Source organism: Lacerta agilis, chromosome 13 (assembly GCF_009819535.1).
Source record: "Lacerta agilis isolate rLacAgi1 chromosome 13, rLacAgi1.pri, whole genome shotgun sequence".
In the NCBI taxonomy this organism is placed as follows: domain Eukaryota; kingdom Metazoa; phylum Chordata; class Lepidosauria; order Squamata; family Lacertidae; genus Lacerta; species Lacerta agilis.
Genome location: NC_046324.1, coordinates 5,264,502 through 5,287,475, shown reverse-complemented (window position 1 = coordinate 5,287,475; position 22,974 = coordinate 5,264,502). Strand labels below are relative to the sequence as shown.

Genomic DNA, 22,974 nt, shown 5'->3' with positions numbered 1-22,974 from the left:
TTCTGATACCAGGAACCCCTTTCAGGTTGAGGGCTGGGGTCCTCAACATGGCATCCACAGGCACACGTTACCTTTTCTGATGCACAGCCATTCCTCCCCACCCCCATTCCCTCTCTGGTTCCTACTACTTAACCAATTCCTGATCCACAAGAGGACTTCTTATTCCATGACTGCTAATTTTACTCAAGCTTACTCAGAAGTTTTTAGTGAGGTACTTTGTCAAAAGCACTTTGAAAGTCCAGGTAATGTCAACTAAATAATCTCAATGTGCTCATTGACACTCTCAAATAACTCTAAAAAGTTAGTAAGCCACAATTTGCCCCAAATCAGTTTTATTGCCCTCCCTTTCTGCTCCGGCCAGGAGCCATTGGGCTTTGGATGCTGAGGTACCGGTAGCTATCTTGCCCCACTGCTCCTGGATCGCAACTTTATTAAAGTACTTATACACCCCTTTATGCCTCCCTTATTTGAGCCTCTAAAACCAAATTTAAATGCTTCTTAAAATCTAGTAGAGGAGCAACATTTACGTGAGCTCCCTTAAGGCATTCAGCCTGGCCAGGCAAGGCCAAAAATGTGCAGAGAATAAGGGTGGGATTATGTTTACCATGTATTCCTGTTGGCTACGAACAGGAATGATTAAAAATAATAGTTAATTCATGTATATTTGGGATAAGTTATTTAAATTGCTGTTTGTGAATGTTACGTTTTCACAGATCTTTTAACCTATTAAGCTTGTATAACAATAACAACAACGACGACGACGCAAATCTGCTGACCGGTTAATAGACAAGTAACTTTGTGAGCCGATTAAAATTTCCCAGCTGCGTCGCCTCACAAAACTCATGTTTTTATGGAATAATCTCACTGAGGAATATCCCACTCGTCCCGTCCCCCCCGAGCTCTATGTTTGTCATGGAGCGCGAGGCTCCGTTTTAAGTCGAATGAAAAGTTGAAAAATCGATTTATCGAATCGAACCCAATAGCCGACTGATCCCCGTGTCAGCAGGAGGCCTCAGGCGCCTCCGCCTCACAGGAGGGATTTCCTTCGGGAGCCGCTTTGAGGCGCCATCGACTCGCCTCTCCTTCCCTCGGGGACCCTTCGGCCGCCTGAGCGAGCGCACCTCCTCTCTCCCCTCCGTCTGTCCGTCCGAGCAGGCGGGCTGGAGGCGGGGAAGAGGCAGGCCGGGCCGGGCTGCTGCCCGCCACGCCCGCCGGGTCAGGAGGAGGCTGTCAGTGGCCCGTGGCCATTGCGGGAGGGAGGCGGCGCGGGGCGTGTGCGGCGGAGAGAGGAGCGGAGCGAGGCATAACTCCGCGCGGAGCGGGACGCGTCCAAGACGGACGAGATGTTGCGCTACAGCTCGGGCTTGACCCTCACCACTACCACGCCGAAGAAGCCCAACGGCCAGGACGGCCCTGCTCAGAGAAAGGTGAGCGGCTTCGCTTGAGAGCAGTCGTGGGGCGGGGCAACCCTGGCGCTTCAGGGCAACGAAACAGCGCAGGGCGATAAAGCCAGCTCCCGTCGGGCACAGAGAGGGAGACCCCATAGCGGCGGCCCCGAGCGGGTCTCTTCGAGGTGTCGGAGGCAGAGCCACAACTTACCTCAGGAACGGGAGGCGCATGCGCGAAGCGAGTTCCCTCAGGGGCGAAAAAAGAAAAAAGGCGGGAAGGGCGTCGAGGCGAAACCTCGCGGGAAACCGGAGCAGCCTCAGCCGCTGCTCCCCGCATGCATTCCTTAACGCTGTTTTGGGCTTGGGTGCCTTGAAGGCAGGGCCCCTGCCCTCTATGGGTTGCTGGACTCCAACTCCCATCAGCCCCATCCAGCATGGCTCATGGGTTGGTGGGGTCCAGCAACATCTGGAGGGCTACAGGTTGAGGAAGGGCTGGCCCCCTTACCTGCGCCAAGATGCCCTTGCTCCATAAAAGGGATTATCTTGCTTTACCACAGAATCATGGCAAGGTAAAAGGTAAATGACCCCAGGATGGTTAAGTACAGTGAAAGGTGACTGTGGTGACATCTCGCTTTTGTGCTGAGGGAGCCAGTGTTTGTCTGCAGAACATTCTGGGTAATGTGGCCAGCATGACTAAACTGCTTCTGGTGCAACGGGACACCGCGACAAGTGCCAGAGTGCATGGAAATACTGTTTACCTTCCCACTGCAGTGGTACCTATTTATTTATCTACTTGCACTCTACTTGTACTTGTGTGCTTTTGAACTAGGTTGGCAGAAGCTGGGAAAGAGCAGCTTTGAACCACTGACTTTACGATCGGCAGGCCCAAGAGGTTCAGTGGTTTAGACCACAGCACCAGGGACCAAGAGGGTCATCTAGTCCAACCCCCTGAAACAGAGGAATATTTTGTCCAATGTGGGGCTAGAACCCACAAGTCTGAGATTAAGCGACTCATGCTCTACGGATTGAATTATCCTGCGTCGTAATATACTTACTTTCAAAAAAAGAAAAGAAGAAGTAGGATGTATTGGTCCCTCACAACAGCTTTAAGATGGAAATATGGATATTGTTATGCCTTTGGTGGAGAAAGTGGATACAGACAAGTTTCCCCCTCTCAAGACACACCTTGCCTCAGATGGCATAAACCAGACTCTGGCTTCTTTTTGTTTCCAGGGTTGAGCAGTGGGAGGAGCGTCTTAGGACTTCTGAGAAGCCGGCACCAGAACTCTGCTGTTTCACATTAAACAATCTATAGATATTTTTAAAACTATATTTTATATGACATGCAAAGCAGGACACTGTCACAAGGTGTGGTGATGGTCTGTGGCTCAGATGGCTTTGAAGGTCAATTTGACAAATTCACAGAGGCCTAGGAGGAAATGCTTATTTATTTATTTGTTTATTTATCTATTTATAGAAGTATTTATATACCACTATGTGAAAAACCAAAACAAAGCCCAAAGTGGTTTACAGCAGTAAAACAAAGCCGTACATAAAACCATATTAAAACGTTAAAAACAGAGATCAATTAGCCATTGTGGAGAGAGGCATTCTTAACTGTTTGTGTATGCCTGGGGGAATAGAAAAGTTTTCAGTAGGCATTTAGAAGTTGGCACAGAAGGTGTCTGCTGAATCTCTCTTGTAGAGTATTCCACAGGATTGGGCCCGTGACACCAAAGGCTTGATTTCTTTTCTCGCCAACTGAACCTCGACAACGATGCTCCTGTAGGTGATCTCAATGATTGAGTTGGGATATAAGGGTTCAGGTGATCCCTGAGGTAACCTGGACCTAAGTTGTTTAGGGCTTTGTAAATTAATAATGGATGGATGACCTTTTGGAGCCTCCAAACTTGAAACTGTCTACCACTGATTACCAAATGGAGCAACAGTAGGGGAGCATTGTTGTTTTCATGCTGTGCTGCTGGGTTTCCTTGAGACATTGGGTTGGCCGTTGTAGGAAGCAGGATGCTGGACAAGACTGCTGGATTCACCATGGTCTCATACAGCATGTCTGTTTCTGAGCATGTGCAGACTGCTCCGCCTTCTTCTGAAAGGTGCCATTTTAAAGAAATAACAATGAAAACATCAAACTCAGAATTTTGCGTTCTCTCTCTACATTTATTCTGGCAAAGAAACAAAATAATAGCCATTCCTGTAAAATTCTGGCTTGTTGCAACCTCCCCCAAAGTGTAGAAGGTGTAAAATATGTGTTTGTAGAGAAAGTAATTTACTATGGTTAGCATGGGTGTATCATTGAAGAGGATTATTTTCCTGAAAGATGCATGTGAGTTGGCTTGAGAAACCTGCTAAGTGGCTGCACTCCAGGATCTCTTACAGCATCACTGAAGATGTTGGGATTTGAGCATCTGATTCTGTGCTGTTTTGTTTGTGCACCTCCAAAGTGTTGCTTTGGGCAGCTGATGTGGTTGGGCCAACCTGGTGCCATGCAGATATTTTATTAATATGTGTTGTTGTGGATTATGTGCTGAACTTTGGTAGGGGAAACCTATGCTGGAATCCCTGTTTATTGGTGAAGCTCACTGGGTGCCCTTGGGCCAGTTGTGTGCTTTCTCACTTTTACCTATCTCAGAGGATTGGTGTGAAGATAACATGTGCACTCCATCTCGGGCCCTTTGGTGGAAGAATTGATTTTAAAAGTAATAATGAAAAACATCTGAGTACAGTACTTACATTTTTAGTTCTACCTTGAAAGGCAAGAATCCAGAGTTACTTGTAGCCATTGATTGAGCTTTCCTTTATGTAGTTGTCTAAGCCCATTTTCAAGTTGTCTAAGGCTATGACTGCTTACTCTGGCTCTAGTGCGCTCCCAATGCTAATGTTTGAATCTGAGTACGTATGACATTAGTCACAATGCATAGGTTTCCTATAGTTTGTTGAGAAATATTGCTGTTTGATACATTTCCCCTCAAACCAAGTTCCATCTGATTTGAAAATGTAAACTCCTGTTAAGATGAGGTGTGTACATTTCAGACATCCATTGCACATGTGCAGATGATTATGGCTTTACTGAATAGGAGTTTGGTGTGTGTGTGTGTGTGTGTGTGTGTGTGTAGGTAACAAAACAGGTAATGGTGTGTTCTGCACATAAAAATGCAACTTGAAATGCAGTGGGGGGGGGGACTTCGCTGAATTTAAGGTCAAATGTGAACATAGCCTAAACCAGTGACCCATCTTGCAGTGATAAATTCCACCACACATGTCTTAATCTGTGTGTCTCTTTTACTGTTTTGGTCAAAGAATTTGGAGGGCAGTCTTTAGCCTTCTGAGAGAAGTTACCCGAAATGCACCTGATCAGTAAAGCAGATGTAAAATAAATTGTTAGTTAAAAGTACTTTGATTATTGTAAATTTTCTCCAGAGTTACTCATTCCTCCATTATGCATACATACTTCTGGATTTATATCAAGGTAACCTGGCTCCAACTACCGCACAATTGCACTCATTTCACACGCTAGCAAGGTTATGCTTAAAATTCTACAAGGCAGGCTTAAGCAGTATGTGGACCGAGAACTCCCAGAAGTGCAAGCTGGATTTCGAAGGGGCAGAGGAACCAGAGACCAAATTGCAAACATGCGCTGGATTATGGAGAAAGCTAGAGAGTTCCAGAAAAACATCTACTTCTGCTTCATTGACTACACAAAAGCATTTGACTGTGTCGACCACAACAAACTATGGCAAGTTCTTAAAGAAATGGGAGTGCCGGATCACCTCATTTGTCTCCTGAGAAATCTCTATGTGGGACAAGAAGCTACAGTTAGAACTGGATATGGAACAACTGATTGGTTCAAAATTGGGAAAGGAGTACGACAAGGCTGTATATTGTCTCCCTGCTTATTTAACTTATATGCAGAATTCATCATGCGAAAGGCTGGACTGGATGAATCCCCAACCGGAATTAAGATTGCCGGAAAAAATATCAACAACCTCAGATATGCTGATGACACTACCTTGATGGCAGAAAGTGAGGAGGAATTAAAGAACCTTTTAATGAGGGTGAAAGAGGAGAGCGCAAAATATGGTCTGAAGCTCAACATCAAAAAAACTAAGATCATGGCCACTGGTCCCATCACCTCCTGGCAAATAGAAGGGGAAGAAATGGAGGCAGTGAGAGATTTCACTTTCTTGGGTTCCACGATCACTGCAGATGGTGACAGCAGTCACGAAATTAGAAGACGCCTGCTTCTTGGGAGAAAAGCAATGACAAACCTAGACAGCATCTTAAAAAGCAAAGACATCACCTTGCCGACAAAGGTCCGTATAGTTAAAGCTATGGTTTTCCCAGTAGTAATGTACGGAAATGAGAGCTGGACCATAAAGAAGGCTGATCGCCGAAGAATTGATGCCTTTGAATTATGGTGCTGGAGGAGACTCTTGAGAGTCCCATGGACTGCAAGAAGATCAAACCTATCCATTCTCAAAGAAATCAGCCCTGAGTGCTCACTAGAAGGACAGATCCTGAAGTTGAGGCTCCAGTACTTTGGCCACCTCATGAGAAGAGAAGACTCCCTGGAAAAGACCCTGATGTTGGGAAAGATGGAGGGCACAAGGAGAAGGGGACGACAGAGGATGAGATGGTTGGACAGTGTTCTCGAAGCTACTAACATGAGTTTGGCCAAACTGCGAGAGGCAGTGAAGGATAGGCGTGCTTGGCGTGCTCTGGTCCATGGGGTCACGAAGAGTCGGACACGACTGAACGACTGAACAACAACAACAACAAAACCTGGCCACAGCTGCAATCCTATTTGGTCCCCCCCCCCCGGCCCCTGCGTTAATGTGACTAGAAATGCAGAAGTGTTGGGTTCACAGCACATTTGTAAATCTCGTTGGATTTAATTTGTACCTGTATGCTTGAGAATGTGTGCTTATGATGTGTGCCAGGTACAACACATTTGTTTTGTTGGAGCACCAGTTTATTATTTTTAGTGTAGTCCAAAAAACGTTCCTGAGTGAAGAGAAGTTGGTTGTCAGATTGATATTAACAGAGAAATTGCCAGCATAGAGGCATTAGATTTAGTTACTAAGAGCTTCGTTCCTTCACCAAGAATGTTGTTACTCATACATTATGGGTTTTTTTAAGTGTATACCTAAGAAGTTTGAAGTGGAAACAAGCAGGAACTAGAGGGATAGAACTTGTGTTGGCATAAAAGTGTATCATGTGTGTGCACACTCCGGAATCTAGGCTTGGTTGTAGCTCTTTGTGAAGTGTGCTTCCAGAAATAAACCCAGGCTTACCGCTGCTTAATGAAAGGTATGAGGTAACAAGGATGATGTTGCTGCTGTCTTGGATACTGGCAATTATCACTTCCAAACATTAACTAAAACTATGTAAATTATTTCTGAAATGTTTCATAAACCAGATTAACATCTTGACTCTTTAATGCTGTGTTAAAACTCTGGTAGATCTAATGAAAGGGCTGTTAAAACAGTCATCCTCCTCTAAATAGCTTTCCCACTAATTTGATAGCGTAGGCTGTTATCATTCCAGGATGCACATTCTTTGTATGCTGTAGGGGACAGAAAACTGAGATCAGTTGATAACACTTGCTATTACAAAGCCATTATTATGTTTTGGAACACTTGCTATCTCTATTCATGTAGCAAAGCAGCACTCATAGGTTCAGTTTTAATAAAAATGGTGGAATGTTAACACGTCTCATGCAGTAACATAATGTCAAGCAAAATTTGATCCCAAGAAGCCTTAATACTGGGGCGAGAAAACTAAGACTTAGGGGCCAAATGTGGCCTTTCAGGCTTTCCAATCTGGCTCTTGCAATTCTTTCTCCTCTACACCATCTCTTTAGTCACAGCCCCTCTCTCCAATCCACCACTCAATGGCCCTACTTTGCACTGCCCTTGAATGTCTTTGCCTGGAAAGTGTCTTTGAACTCTCAAAATGCCTCTTGCTTATTTGGATGGAGGACAGAGTGAGCTTTGTGAATGTATGTGGAAACTACCTTACAGTACAAGTGGTAAAATTTTCATTCATTGCTCTTCCTGCTTTTGTTTCTGGTCTCACCCACCACTGGCCTGTTGCCCCTGGAAGGCTATCTAGAAGGAAATTTGGCTTTCAGTATGAAAAAGTTCCTTCACCCCTATCTTAATGTGTTATTTTATTTCATCTGTAAATGTTACAGCATCACAATATGTGTTCTCAGTTTATTTTATTCTGTCTTGAAAAAATATACTGAAAACCGTTTCAAAATGTTTGCTCACCAAAACGAAAGCAGTGAGAAACAAAGTTTTTCAGAGGAGTGAGACTCTTCCTTCCAGCACTGCTGTGTGATTTTTAATGTATTTTCTCTGGTATAATTAACTTTCCCACCACCTAGTTCAGTCTCTATTTATAAAAGATGAAAGACTCATCATTACCAACAATGGAGGAATGGTTATGAAAATTATTAGACTTAGCTGAGATGGCGAAATTGACATGTTTAATCAGATAAAAGTCATTGTTAACATTTACTAAAGACTGGAAACCTCTCATAGACTTTTTGTGTGAAAAAGAAATAATGACATTTGGGTTTGAAGGCTGAGGTTTATAGAAAGTAGTTGCGCTGGGTGTTATGTTGGAGTGGATGAGTGAATAATGTTTATATATAGCTGACAGAAGAAGAATGGGGAGTTCTTTAGTTTCTTAACTTTATTTTTCCCTTTCTCTGTTTTAATCCTTCTATCTCTCTTTCTCTTTTCCTTTCTTTCCTTCTTTTCCTCTTCTTTCCCTCTGGATCTATGTTTTTATTTTACTTAGATTAACTTTTTAGTTTGGACAAAAAGGTATTTGATAATAATCTTGGTATCCCTCTTTATAAAATCTAATAAAATTTATTCAATATTTTAATAAAATAGGAAATACCTGTTGTCCATGAGAATATTGTTATAGTAATAATTCCATTTGCCATGGAATGAGTTTGTTTTGGAGAAAACTGTTACTTGTAGATAGCCTTGCTTTCGACCCTCCCTTGTCTTTCAACAGCATTTAATAATTTCTGTTATAAAACTTCTGTTTTTCTTGTTCCCTGAAGTAAACAAGCTATCCCTTAGAAAGTTACATTCCATTCTTTTCACAAAGACAGTAATGTTTTTAATATACTGAAAGAAGAGCTTTGTCTTTCTTCTAGGCAAATGTGTGTCGGCTACGCTTGACCCTGCCTCCTGAAGAAAACTCCCTTTCTCAGGAAATTAACAATAAGACTGAAAGGACAAAAAAGGTAAGTTAACGAAGTTTTGCTGATGTTTGCTTCACCCCTGTAAATATTAATCCATCTAAAAATAAATTCAGATGAGTCTGTTGGTATGCACTACCGGTAAACAAAAGTTCTAGAAATCTGCACTACACATCACAGATTTTGCAACTGGAGTAAATTTTGTTGGTTTACAAAATTACCAATTGGAAGGCACCCACCCCACCCCAGTTCCTTTTTGGGCAAAACTAAGACCAAAGTGCATATCCATATTACATTGTTCACTCTTTTTATTCTGAAGGAAAAGTAAGCAGAGCTACAGCAGGACATGGGAACTAGGTAGTTATGCCAATGGAAATAGTGGGTTTTAAGGAGGAATGTGAAGTAAGTAAGAGGTATCTCTCTTACTTACACCTGTGTAATGGGAGCAATTCTAGGCATATGAAAGAGCAAGGGAGCGAGTGTAGTTGGTTTTAAGACCTAGGATTCAGAAGTGTTATGGCTGTCTTAATAGTTGGATTTGAGTCACCACCAGTTCAAATGTGGTTGAATCATGAATCTACTGGTGACCTTAGGGAGCTATTGTTCTCTCTGCACCAGTCCCTGATTTGTAATGTGGGGACAATAATTCTATAGTATAGGACTGTTGTAAATATTACAGAATGTTAATATGTTACATGAGCATGAAGTATTATTATTTACGCTGTTAAATAGTAATACTTAAATACAATGATCCAAAATTAAATATAACAATCCCAAAACATTCTACAGCAAAATATAAAATCATCATAATAAACAATATTCTGATAAAAGCCATCTACTTAACTGCTCAGAAAAGCTAATCTGTGCCCCCAGCTCAGTCAGCAATTTTAAAATTCCCTCCCGTATCTGTGTTGTCTCTAAACATTAATTAAAAGCTGTGAATTCCAATATTCCTCCTCAGGTGTGGCTGCAGTGCTGTGTTGTCAGACAAGTGGTGTGCTACACCTTCTGTTGGTGATGCTGTTAGCCAGTTGACAGCTGTAAATCCTCAGAGTTTTCAGTTAGGCCCTGACCAGTGTTAGTACTGTAGCATAAATTTTCAGTCAGCATCTTCAGACTTTGGGCACAACTAATTGCAACTCAGAAAATATGTAATTAGGATCTTGGTAATTAGGATTTCCTTTGGGAGCCCCAGTTGGATCTGGGGGAGGTTTTTGCTTCCTACCCCTACTTTTATTCCTTGTGGTTTAAATCCTCTCCATCTGTCCTTTGCCCAATGGGAAGAAACATGCAGGTGTCCATATGCACCTGTATGCATTTCCCTGCAATGAAAAAAATAGTAGCTGGAGGGGTGTAATTGAAACTGGGGTGCATGAAGGAAAGGGTCAATCCTACACTCATAGATCCCATGTGGGAACTTGCATATAAGAACTTTTATATGCAGAAATGGTTATGGTGCTGAATGTGCAAGGCCCTGCCCCCATGGCCTCCATTGCAAAGTGAGGCTCACAAAGAGGTGAAGCAATGTCAGAAGCTTAGTAATAGCTCTATTATCATCACACCCACAATTTCACGAGGCCATATGGGAATAGCTATGCTCTATAAATGCCAAGGTACGTTTTGAAATGGGGCTGGGCTTCATTCTTTTGAGGCACAGTGTCAGGCTGGTGGTTCAGTGGCACTAACTGGATGACCCTGCCAAACAACTGTTGTAAGCTGATCAGCACGTTTTATTTAACCATTACATGCCTCATTGTGTTCATGACTAAATGTGTTTTGTGAGATGCCAGAGTTGTCTGTGATGGAAGACAGCCTTGCAAATAAGTTCACAAAAACTACTAACTAGCTCAGATAAAACAATGACTAGCTTGTCTGTCTATGTAAATGTGTCACAACAACAGCCAGGACAAAAAAGAACCAGCTTTCTTTCTCAGTGCTTGTCACCAATTCTTATTTGCCATGGGCTATAGGATACTAAAAAGCCACATAGGCCAAGCTAAATGTGATGAGGCAGCAACATTAATTGTTACCCACTAGTCCGGCCTATGGACATATGAAGGGTTTATGTGTCATTTGCTTTTAACATGAAATTGAATGTGTGGGAGGCAGAGCCATAGCTGGGGGGGGGGGGTAGTCATATTTTTTGCCCTGGGTGAAGCCTTCAAAGCGGTGCCATTGAGGCTCCCAGCCTGTATCTGTATGTATGCAAGTGTGCGTGTGTGTGTGCACCAAGCCGGGTCTTTGGCCTGGGTGAAACTTGCCCCCACCCTTGTCTTACCTTTTTGTGCTCAGTTGCATCTAGGAATAATCTCACTGGTCTTCTCCCCAATATTTGGATGTGTCTTTATATTTTATATATGTTGTGAGGCACTTTGTAGAGCATGGTTCTTAAAAAAAATGAATTGAAAATCTTGTTAATTAATAACTCATTTCTGGGGATGCTGCTGAGCTGGAAGAAAATCTGATTTTTAATAAAGGGTGGTCTAAATATAAAATGAATAAGAATAATTTGCTTTGAGTAGCAGAGGGCTAAGGCAGGAAAGGGGGAAGGAAGGTTTTGCTCCTTTTCATGGGTTGGGGACGGGACAGGACACTAATTTCTGTTTCTGGGAGAAAAGCAATAGAGAGATAACAAAAGGGGCAGAGAAAGATGCCATTGTTTTATGTATGCATAGTGTGACATTGCTAAGGAAAATGCATTGGCAGTACCAGCGCATAAAAAGATATACTGTACCTTTGCTCTGCTTAATATCTGCTCTGGAAGGATTTAGTTTTTTAATAAGGCAAGGCTGGGAAGCTTCCTCTAAAACCTGTTTCAGTTATTGCCAAGTACATGTTCACAAACGTTCTAAAGTTTATATGCCTCATTTTGAACAGTGTTTTTCAAAGCTTGTGGCTTGAAAGCCAACCCTCTTCCATTGATTAGCTTTTTGTATGTCAGTGATTGTAAGCATAGAACAAGGCTTTTGCTTATTTTTCCAAGCTGCAGCTCAGCTGCCTTTATATTTGTAGGTACCTGAAAACTGTTTGTGATGTGGCATTGTGTCTATATGAGTGATAAAGAAAAATGTTAATTTTGGATGTGGATCTTCCGTTCTTGCTTCTTTGGCTCAGGACCAGCATGATTTTTTAAATGTAGATGTAAGCTAACGGGCATGGTTGGAAAGCTTTCACAATGGCACTTATGGACTACTGGCTGTATTTGCATATTATACATGGTTTCTTTTAGCCATGGTTTATTCAATAACCCATAGGTCATCTCATAGGCAAACTGCTTTGTAATGATGATGATGATGATGATGATGATAAATAATAATAATAATAATAATAATAATAATAATAATAATAATAATAACAATAATATCCCATCTGACTGGGTTTCCCCAGCCATTCTGGGCGGCTTAGAGCATATCTAAAAACATAAAACATCAAGTGTTAAAAACCTCCCGAAACAGGGCTACCTTCAGGTGTCTTCTAAAAGTTGTTTAATTCTTTATCTCCTTGACATCTGAAGGGAGGGCGTTCACTACCAAGAAGGCCATCTGCCTTGTTTTCCAGCTACTGATGTCTCATGCTTTTGTAACTTGGTGAGTGTCTTGGATGAGGTGGACAAACGAGCCATGGTTAAGGAATGCTGTGGGGTTCGGAAACAAACCACATTTTGTTAATGTTAAAACTAACCACATTTTGGCTTAACAAACCATGGGTTAGCATTATGTGTGAACCAGGTGACTGTCAAACATTCAGCAGTCAGGGCAGCAGTGAAAGTTCTCAGTGAGAGCCAGTGTGGTGTAGTGGTTAAGAGCAGTAGACTTGTAATCTGGTGAACCGGGTTCACGTCTCCGCTCCTCCACATGCAGCTGCTGGGTGACCTTGGGCTAGTCACACTTCTTTGAAGTCTCTCATCCCCACTCGCCTCACAGAGTGTTTGTTGTCGGGGAGGAAAGGAAAGGAGAATGTTAGCCACTTTGAGACTCCTTCGGGTAGTGATAAAGCGGGATATCAAATCCAAACTCTTCTTCTTCTTCTTCTTCTTCTTCTTCTTCTTCTTCTTCTTCTTCTTCTTCTTCTTCTCTGAGGGATCAGTAACAACAGGTAGTTTAAAATATACAAAAGAGGAAGGGATCAGTGTTGGCGCATAGGGAAAACTCCTAAATCCACATTTGGGCAATAGCTTTATTAAATCAATCTAAAGGTTACAGAAAAGTTTGCAAGTTTCAAGTTTTCCAGAACTCTTAATCAGCCTAGCCTAGATGGTAAACAAAATGTGGGGAGGGGAGAGAAGAGAAGAAATGGCAGATGTTGCAAGAACAGGAAGTGCAGAATAGGAATAAACAGGCACATTTCACAATGGAGGGAAGTAAGCAGCAGAATTCCCACGGGATCTTTGTGTTAAGGCCAGTGCTATTCAACTTACAAATGATCTAAAGTAAGGTGAGCCATTGTGCTGGGCTGAATATCTTCAGTTTTCACCAACTTCTTTGGAAAGTGAAGGGACCTGTAGTACAATCTTATACATGTCTACTGAATAGTAAGTCCCATTGGGCAGAATCCAAGTAGAAATATCTGGTAGCACTGCACAATGGCACTTCCCCTTCCTCTCCTCTTCATGTCCCCCCCCCCACCTCTCCAGGTCTCTTCCAGAGGGTTGGAAGAACCCCAGAACAGATATAGGGGCCATGGGGAGAGGAGGGGAAACTGAAATTTCCTTTGCATAACCAAATGTCATTGTGCAAGCAATGGGTACCCCTCAAAGGGGTACCACCCTTTGAGTTCAGCGACTTACTCCAAGGTTATTGTGTATAAGGATTGCAGCTTTAAACAGAATGAATGGCAGTCTACTGGACTTTTGAAAAACCTAGGGTTTCGCCATGGAAAAGTATGATTTCTAAGGTGTGCTGTGCAAGAAATATGTCTGTGTTTGATTTAGCACACACATCCTTGCAAGTTATTTCCTGACAGATTTCCCCCTGTTTGTTACTCCCTGTCAGCGTTCAAAACTCCCATTGTTCTATTGCATTTTGCAACAGGGAATTTCATTAGCATGAGCAGTTTCTGAGCTCTGAGTGCAGTAGCCTACTGCACCTAAGATTTCAGATTAAAACTGCAGAGTAGAAGGAGCTTCCTGCAGCCATCAGAAGCTGTGCTTTGGTTTCCAAACATTTTGGAAGTCGAACAGACTTCTGGAACGGATTCCATTCGACTTCCAAGGTACGATTGTAGAAGGTGAACACTCTTCATGACAGTACAGTGGTACCTTGGTTTAAGAACAGCTTAGTTTATGAACAACTTGGATTAAGAATGCTACAAACCCGGAAGTAAGTGTTTTGGTTTGTGAACTTTGCCTTGGAATAAGAACATGTTCTGCTTCCTGTTGAGTGTGTTCCATTTGTAAATTGAATGCTCTGCTGCTATGGGAAAGCATGCCTTGGTTTAAGAACGCTTTGGTTTAAGAATGAACTCCTGGAACGGATTAAGTTTGTAAACCAAGGTACCACTGTACTAATATAGAGCACCCCCCCCCATTTTGTGCATGTGGGGAGAATGTGATACTTAGAATTCTGCCAGAACTTCTTGTTCTGTGTGCAGTCTTCAAGTCCTTGGAAGAGTACATACTTCTGAAACAGTTGTTCCCAGTTCAAACTACTTTGCTCTCCGGTATTTCACAGAAATAATTCTTGAATGTTTCAATATGAATAATGAGGGTAGGGGAGTGGTTGATACCAAAGCAACAAAGGAAATATTTAACCCAGGAAATGAAAAATTGCTTTTCAATGTGGCGACACACCCATTTCAAATTGCATATGCTTGCTCCCCCTCCTTTCAAAACAAAACAAAACAATGTATTTTTATTGATGAGTCAGAATTCTGAGGCAGTCTGGTCATACACATGTATTACAATGTGACTTTATGTAATTATTTGACACTTTAGGGTATATACTTAAATTGGTTTTAAAATCCCTCTGTGGATGTGAACCATTTAGTGCAAGGGCTGCAAGAAGTTACTGGTTATTTAGATAGATGATCATTACCAAGCTTAATTGACCTTTGTAGTTGCCATCTCTATTTTCCATGGGATTTTCTGAACCCTAAAAATAGAATTTTAAAAGCACTTACTTGAAAATACACACATGAGTATTCTTAATTAAGTTCACAATGGTGAAGGAAAGCATCCAGTTTTTGGGAATTGTTAGCTGCTCCAGATTTGTTAAAATATTTTGAAATTCAGAGTGACTTTAACACAACTCTGTTTATTTTTTTATAGCAACTCTACCATGTTCCCAATGGATTGCCTACAGGGAACTTATCACACGGTGTGGTGTATGGTGTGGTGCGTAGATCTGATGATAATCATAACAAAGAAATGGTGGTTTATGGATGGTCAACTCAACAGCTGAAAGAAGAAATGAAATATATAAGAGATGTGAGTTGCGTTTTCTGTATAGGATGCTGTTCATTAAAAATAAAAATAGGATTCTGTTGTATTGGATTTAGTTGGTTATCACTAGTGCTTTTTTCTTAAAAAAATGTTTAGGGGTATTCTCATTTTCCTACTCATATTGAAATATTGCCCCTCAATGAAGCCAAACTTAGATTCACAAAATGTTTAGTGGTATGCATACCCCTGCGTACCTCCAGAAAAAAAGCACTGGTTATCTCTATAAATAGATCAATATGTTTGGGCTGTAGAAATGATAATCTACACAGAATTGGAAGCAAGATTCAATATTTTGATTTATATATTTTGTTTTCTTAGGTGAGATTAACACTGGAAAATGTAAGAAAGAAAATGTATGGAGAATATGATGAAATGAAACGCAAAATCCAAGAGCTTACAAATGAACTGGCAGTAAGTACTCATGTACTTTAAAGATGGCAAAAGCGATAAGCTTAATAATTACTGAATTCTCAGTACTGTATGTTGATACTGTTTAGGTGGAATGAATAAGAGTATTTTATTCCCATCAAAATTGGATACAACATTGGTCTGATGCTCAAAGATGGTTACATTTGTAAAACATGAATAATTCAGAAGCAAGGACTACTTCCACAACCAGTGTGTCCCTGTCTAATGTAGTTACTGTTCCTTCACTCTTTTTAGCTTAGCCTGGAAATATAGGTTACAGGGTGCTTTCACTCTTCCATTTTCTTTGTCCTCCATGGTTAATCCACCCTTTAAAATCTGCCTGTGTTTCTCTGGTTCTCTGTCCTGCATATGTCTCCAAAGTACACCCTGCTGGCCTAGTTGCCACTGGTTAGTAAGCTTTTTGTGGAATAATTCACATATTTATGGAGGAATGCCTCCAGTCTATGCACATTTCATCTAGACATGGCTCGCATTGGATGTTGGAAGTCCAGATCTTTCATCTTACTTGGCATTGTTTGTATTACTGTGGGGTTTTCTGGTAGTGTGATTTTGTGCTTCAAAATTACACATGCTGGTCAGTGTGCTATATCCCCCTCTCAGATTTTGCTGCTGTATGCAATATCCTCCCTTCCTTCTGTTTCAGTGAAGCAGATCTATACATTCACTCTTGTCTTGGATTTAAGTCGTTTTCCACCTTCAAAACATCTAGCACAGGCCACCTGGATTCCTTATCTAGGCTCTCTCTATACAATTATGCTAGTGTATATCTGGCTGCAATGTCAGTATAGTGTTATTTTGTATTTTACCCTGAAGATATTCTGGGTCAGGTGCATAATGCACCTTGTGATCAATATTTTAACAACTGTAAATTGTGGGGCATTTTTACAGGAATATTATAAAAATAGGTATTAGGGCCGCAATCCAGAGAGCTGTATTAAGTGCAAATATTGTTTGAATGTGACCTCTAGGACAGCCACCCACTAATGCATTATTACACATCAATTTTGAAGCTTTGTATGTTTCAAGTGTCTTTTGCCATACAACATGGGATACTGCTCTGCAGGAACCACAAAGTCAAATATGATTCATGCCTTTGGCACTTCTTTTGAGGAAGGTGCATTGGGACAGCTTTAGTGGACTCTTAGTGGCAGCCAGGACATATTTCATTGCCAAGCATAGAACACCAACTTTACTTGTCCTTGCAAAAGTGTGCACTGTGGCAAGTAATGATGGAGCACATGTATTTCCATAGATGCCTGTAAAACACATTGTATAAACAGGTAACCTTAATACAAAACAACTGGTGAGCTTGCAGTTCCTGCTATCTTCAAGTTAAGGGGAAATTTTTGCTTATATTTCTCCAGGTATCAAGTGCTCAACAAGAATCATTGGACAATCACATAGAAGTGCACTCTGCAGCTCTGAATAGCTTCAGTGAAATGAATAACTCGTTGACCTCAGCCTCAATTGAGTTGCAGGTAAATTGCTGATAGTATGGTCACCATAGATACATGATTATGTTGGCAAATATCACTGCTCTTGCGTCAGTTGTATAAAGCATCAGTAGGCCAAAATGACAATTAGTTAAACATTTAGAGCTAAGAGTCTGTTCATTTAAATATCCAGTGGGAGAAAAACATTGTGAATTAAAGCACATAACTTACATTTTAGAGTTAAGTGCTTATGTCATTTTCTGCAAGATAAATTAATATTAAATGCAGTGGGCCCAAAACTTATGTTTGCTTTACTTATGCTACTGCAACCTTATGTGTGGGTGTGAGGGTGGGGTATAAATAAATAAATGAAGAGCAGGGGAAACACGGCGTTTGCTACTATCCATTTATTTATTTCTCCACCCACTTGCACACCAAATGACTTTTCCTTGCTTACAGGGATCTGGGAAGGTTGCAGGAGGGCCCTGGGAAGTTCTCAAAGCCCATGTGCCTCCTTCCTAGAGCCTGGTAAGCAGCCTTCCACCTCATTTATCAGGCTTTGGTAAGGAGGTGTGTGGGCTTTGGGAGCTTCCTCGCACCTCCTTCCTCGAGGCTTTTCCACAGCCCATTAAGCAGTCCTCTGCCTCCCAGAGAGGCAGTTTAAGGGGTTCCTGACTTTGTACAATATTGCCTTTCCATGTGGACCCCTGGAGCCTAACTCTCATGTAAGTATTGTGTTGTAATGTATTGTGTTTTGGTCTTAAAGCCAGCATTTCAAAGTTTGACAAGTGGATAGGGACCACACACCTTTCAATCACCTGATATCAAAATGACATCAGAGAACCCTTTTTGTTGAGAGGGTTTGAAACAAAACCATGAGGGCAAATTTACAGCATGCAAAGCCCTTATCAAAGCACTCTGCAAGTCTTGAGGAGTGCTTTGTAAGGAGTGTTCCAAACTGGTGGCTAGGGCTAGGCAATTTATCAATACATCACACAAAACCAGTTTGAAGTCTCTGTTGCGGTAACAATTTTGGAATTTCCGACCCAGCAATAAATCGTGAATGCCAGCACCGTGCCATTCGCTCCTGGGCGTCACCAGTGTTCTGCTGAAGGTGCCTCCCAAGATACTTGAGTGGGTTTGGGGGCAGCAGCTGTGCCTGCGCCCACCCCTTGCATGTGCTCACTCACCCACCTGCCTGCCTGCAGCGGCAAGAGCACATGGAAAGCAGCAGTGGCTTCTCTTCCTTGCCCCCAAAGCTGTGTGCTTGGCATGTGCTGGCGGCTGTGGTTGCTGCAGAGAGGAACCGCACCTTAGCACTAAGGCAGAATGGAGCCGCCTCTGGCACCTTGCATGGCACGAGACAACGCTCTGGAGGGTGGCTCCCAGTAGCCGCCACTTGTGCGGCAGGAGGCAACCATCAATATGAGACAGAGCTGGCAGCAGCCCCAGACCGGCTTTGGGGAGAGGCTGTGCCGCAAATGGCCTTGGTTTCAGGGAGGCTGGCGCCCCAGGAAGCCAACAGTGCCCTGTGGCTACTCGGCGTGTATGGCGCCTTGCAGCACCCTGGCAGTTGCACTCTGCCTGCCTAACCTTGCCATGAAGTGGCAGAACCTGTGAACAGTGTCACTGATCACCTGTGCGGCGGCCTATGAAGGGCTGGCTACTGAGCCAGTTCAAACCGCTTTGAAGTTCACATCCAGGAATTAACGCTGGCTGTTAGCTTTTCCCTTCTCTGCCTTATCTCCTCATTCTTCCTTCTTTCCAGACTTGTGATATATCACTACATCATGATGTTTAGCTGGCAATATCTTATGAGGTTGAAAACCAGATATTGCCCAGCTCTGCTGGTGTGTGGTGCTTGCAAACACCTTTAGGCTGAGCCAGGGCTTCACTTGCCTCAAACCTGATGTCATAATATGACATCAAGCCTAGGTCAGAGGGGTATGGCTTGGCCAAAATGGTTTTGCCGGCCAAATGGAGAGGCTGAAGGTTCTCCACCCATGCTCTCCGAAATCTTACATAGAACTACGTCCTACAAATAATCTGTTGTATTTGTCGGTCTCTTGTACAGCACAGACTTGTTAAGTCTGATCTTAAAGTTTGTTCAAGTTTCCCCAGTTTTTCAAGCAACTGAATTAATTTTGTATTTTTAAAAATATGTTCACAGAAAACTTTAGTTGATGTTACTTTGGAGAATACAGTTATACGAGACCAAATAAAAAATCTAAAACAAACACATGAACAGTCTATGGAAAAACTGAAGGAAAAGCAGAAACAGCTGGAAACTGCCAGAGTTGAAAATGAGCTGCTCAAACTCAAGGTAAGCTGAGGCAATACAATGCATGGGTGGTGGAGGATCCTACTGCTGATGACGCCTGGAAAAGGAAATTGCAGTGCCTCCCAGCATGAGGAACGTGATAATCTTTTCAAAACAGTGACTGGTTGGAAAGGCAGTATCTGTGGAATGTTATATCATTACTCATTTATTGACACAGAATTCAGGATGTGTTTACCTCAAAACTTGCCTATTCTCCTGCCCCTTGTTTTTGTTGGTAGTGTTCATTAATTTTAGTTGCAATTCTGTTTTCCATTATGCTGGGTAACAGCTGTGTAGGCTGCCAAAGCAGAGACTGAAAGCCTAGTATATATAGTCTTGGTATTTGTAAGCTGGTCTGGGAGCCTTTTTTCTGTAAGGTAAAAGGTAATACTATATATATATGGTGCCAGTCCCATTGAAGTGACCAGGAGCTGTGTTCCTGCATAGGTCCCTTTAATTTGAAAGAGGTCTGTGCCAGACAACTCTCTGGTGCAGGCATCCCCAAACTTGGCCTTCCAGATGTTTTGGGACTACAATTCCCATCATCCCTGACAACTGCTCCTGTTAGCTAGGGATGATGGGAGTTGTAGTCACAAAACATCTGGAGGGCCGAGTTTGGGGATGCCTGCTCTGGTGGTTTCAGGATTGTGTCCCAGGTTGGATCATAGAATCATAGATTTGGAAGGGAACCTGAGGGTCATCTAGTCCAGTCCCCTGCAGTGCAGGAATCTCAAGTAAAGCATCCATGACAGATGGCCAACCAACCTCAGTTGAAAGGCTGGGGGTGGAGGGGGTTTGGATTTTCAGTTTCAGGCATAAAATGTCTTAGGCCAACTTCTTGAGCTTCTGCTTTATGGCATCTGATTTTCTTCTGCCAATATATTCCTTTTGCTTTCTGTCTTACTGTTTCATTTGGCTGTGAGAAATGTCCTCATTTTTTTTAATAGGTAGAATGTTCACAAGAAGCAAATGCAGAAGTAATGAGAGAGATGACTAGAAAACTATACAGTCAATATGAAGAAAAGCTACGAGAAGAAGAACAAAAGCATAAACTTGAGAAAGAAACTCTAATAGTATGTAGGAAGCTTTTTCCTGTGTTGTGTATTATTGTGGTGGTGGGAGAATCTTACACTAAACAGAACATGGAAACCCCAGGTTGTGAGGTTCAGCAAGCCTCTTGCTGAGTAGCTGTGCCTAGTCCATCCACTTGTAAAGAGGAAATGGTTTTGATGTGTTGCTGCAAGGCTGCGTGATGGAAACATGCTTTATTTTACGTTTGTGATATGTACAGACTAGTTTACTAACTAGTGTAGAATCAGGAAGCCAAGTCATCCTCCAGTGTACACTGTGGTGTGAGGATATGTTGTAAAATCAATAAAAAGGAAAAATATTTCAGAGGAAGAAAATTGAAATGCCTTTAATCTTGTGCACATTTACTTGGAATTTAATCCCATTTAACTCAGCAGAACTTGTGTCCAAATAGGGATGGAAGGATTTGTTAATATTGCTTCTCTCAGTTTTTCATTTTTCCAATCTTAAAATCAATTCTCAACATTTTTGCAGCAATTTGCCATTAAAAAACCCCACATGAAATTGTTTCAGATTTTAGTGTGAATTTCTCCTAATAAACATACTTTTGTATGTACTGGTAGTTTTGACTAATGTACATATTTTTGCAAGCAATTTCCCCTAATATAATGAATATTTAACTATTATATTCATTTTAATGCACACTTTCCACTGCATTTTTGTAAATGTTGGTTATTTGGAGAACTATATCACAAAATTTGGATGTGCAAATTTTGAAGGATGTCTGCAATCTTGGTTTTCATATTGTTTGGGAACATGCAAATTTGATAGATTTGGCTTTAATTGTGTGAACTGATTTTAACTTTTCCTTCATCTCTACTTCCATATAAACATGCACAAGATTGGGTTATAATAGGTTGCTTTTAAGAAAATTTGTTTGACTTTGCTAAGAAAAAGTAAGTTAATAATGTTATTTCCAAAATGCTTACTGACATTAAGCTTTCAATAGTTCTAGGGTCAGAAGGAACAAAGTGGGTGTGTTTGTTGTAGCTATGGCTTTTCACATAGTTGGACTTTCTGGGGATCATGGGGGACTATGTGACTGCAAAATGAACTCTGGTAGCTGATGCTTACTGCCCTTCAGGGAAAGAGTTGTAGACCAGTGAAGGTGCTCCTGCTTTGCATGCAGAAGGCTCCCAGGTTCAATCCCTGGCATCTCCAGGTAGGGCTGGGCAAGACTCTTGCTGGAAACCCTGGAGACCTACTACCAGAATAGGCAATGCTGAACTATGTGAACCAATGGTCTGAGTCAGGATAAAGCAGCTTCCTGTGCTCCAAGCCTTCTCTGGGGTCTGGGAGAGGAGATTTTCAGAGGGGGGATGAGGCTGACAAGAGAATTGGAAGCAGAGATATATTCTGCTGATAGAACATTGCTTTAGGACATTACCCTGCTTATATTGCTGATCCCGCCTATTTTAATCTTTTCTTCACAGTCTGAAACAAATAGACTACTTACAGCCATTGAAGATGCAAATAAGAAGATGAGACTTACCGAGATGAGTTTACAAGAAAAAGACCAAAGAATTGGCGAGCTGGATCAGTTTATTTTGCGCATGGAAGATGTAAGTGTGTACACCAAAATTCCTCACTAAATTGTCTGTGTGCTTGCTTCATCCATTTTACAAAAATACAAAGATTGTTTAAAGTTTCCTTAGTTGTTGTGGTACAGAGAGTATTTCATATATAAAATAGCAACCAGGGACAGTTGTTTTTACACTTATCCTCCATTTATTTGTGCACAAATCAATTTTTTAAAAATAAATAACTATAGTTGTATATACCACTATTTGATTAAATGTTATCCAAAGCAACTTGCAGCACATTAATACCTCCCCCAATGCTGAGGCCCTTTGCTCCTGTGGCCAAAGTGTCAACTTTCTTCTTCCGATGGCTGTCATAGGGCGATTAACACAGTTCCTTTGTGGCAGAGGGTGGAAGAAGCAGGCTTCCTACATCTACTCATTCCCTGGCCTTCGTCTGAGTCTAGACCAGACTTCCTCTTTCTGTGGCAATTTTCTTGAGAGAGCAAGGGGTAGGCACAGCCTTTCAGTGGCCCATAGTCCTCCGAGTCAACGGCAGGGGCTAGAGTAGGGGGACGAAAGTTCTGTAGCCCTCCAGATGCTGTTGGACTCTGAGCTCCCATCAGCTGCAGCGAGCCTGCATGGCTAATGGTGAGAGATTAAGGAAGCTGGAGTCCAAGAACCTCTGCAGAGCCATAGGTTGCCCATCACAGGGGTTAGGGTGCCTTTCCTTTTATTTCTGCAGCCAAAGGGCAACTGGCTCAGTATTGAGTTTGTCTGTTGAAAATCACAGCCAAGCATCAAATATGTTTTTACAAGTGACAGCAGCAATCCTGCTGCCCACATACCTCATGTGACATTCATAGTACTGCTTTTGAACAAGTTGTGGCAGATTTCCTCTTGCTTCCTTGTGTCTCCTGCCCTGCCCTTTTCTTTTCATGGACTTTGCCCCCAGGTGAATGTCATGCTAGTTTTGAGACAATGGCTATTTCTCAATGTGATTTAACAAGATTTTATTTTGAATTTAATGTAAGTTGGAAAATCTATGAAGTAGACCTGTCTTCTCACACATCTCAATATTTTATTTTAGTGATCCTCCCAATGCCAAACCTA

At 42.0% G+C, this 22,974-nt stretch overlaps 1 protein-coding gene across 2 annotated transcripts in view; it reads left to right on the top strand.

The window, feature by feature from the left end:
• The first annotated feature begins 1,171 nt into the window (after window positions 1-1,171).
• Window positions 1,172-22,974, top strand: part of MYZAP (myocardial zonula adherens protein) — a 58,436-nt gene continuing 36,633 nt past the window's right edge. Inside the window, exons 1-8 of one of the 2 annotated variants that reach the window (XM_033166451.1) lie at window positions 1,172-1,427; window positions 8,587-8,676; window positions 14,897-15,055; window positions 15,389-15,481; window positions 16,864-16,977; window positions 19,103-19,255; window positions 20,200-20,325; window positions 21,775-21,903. In XM_033166451.1, coding sequence (XP_033022342.1) covers window positions 1,344-1,427; window positions 8,587-8,676; window positions 14,897-15,055; window positions 15,389-15,481; window positions 16,864-16,977; window positions 19,103-19,255; window positions 20,200-20,325; window positions 21,775-21,903 — 948 coding nt within the window. In that variant the 5' untranslated portion in view covers window positions 1,172-1,343. The remainder of the gene's footprint in view (window positions 1,428-8,586; window positions 8,677-14,896; window positions 15,056-15,388; window positions 15,482-16,863; window positions 16,978-19,102; window positions 19,256-20,199; window positions 20,326-21,774; window positions 21,904-22,974) is intronic. The other variant, XM_033166452.1, reaches the window with a different exon arrangement.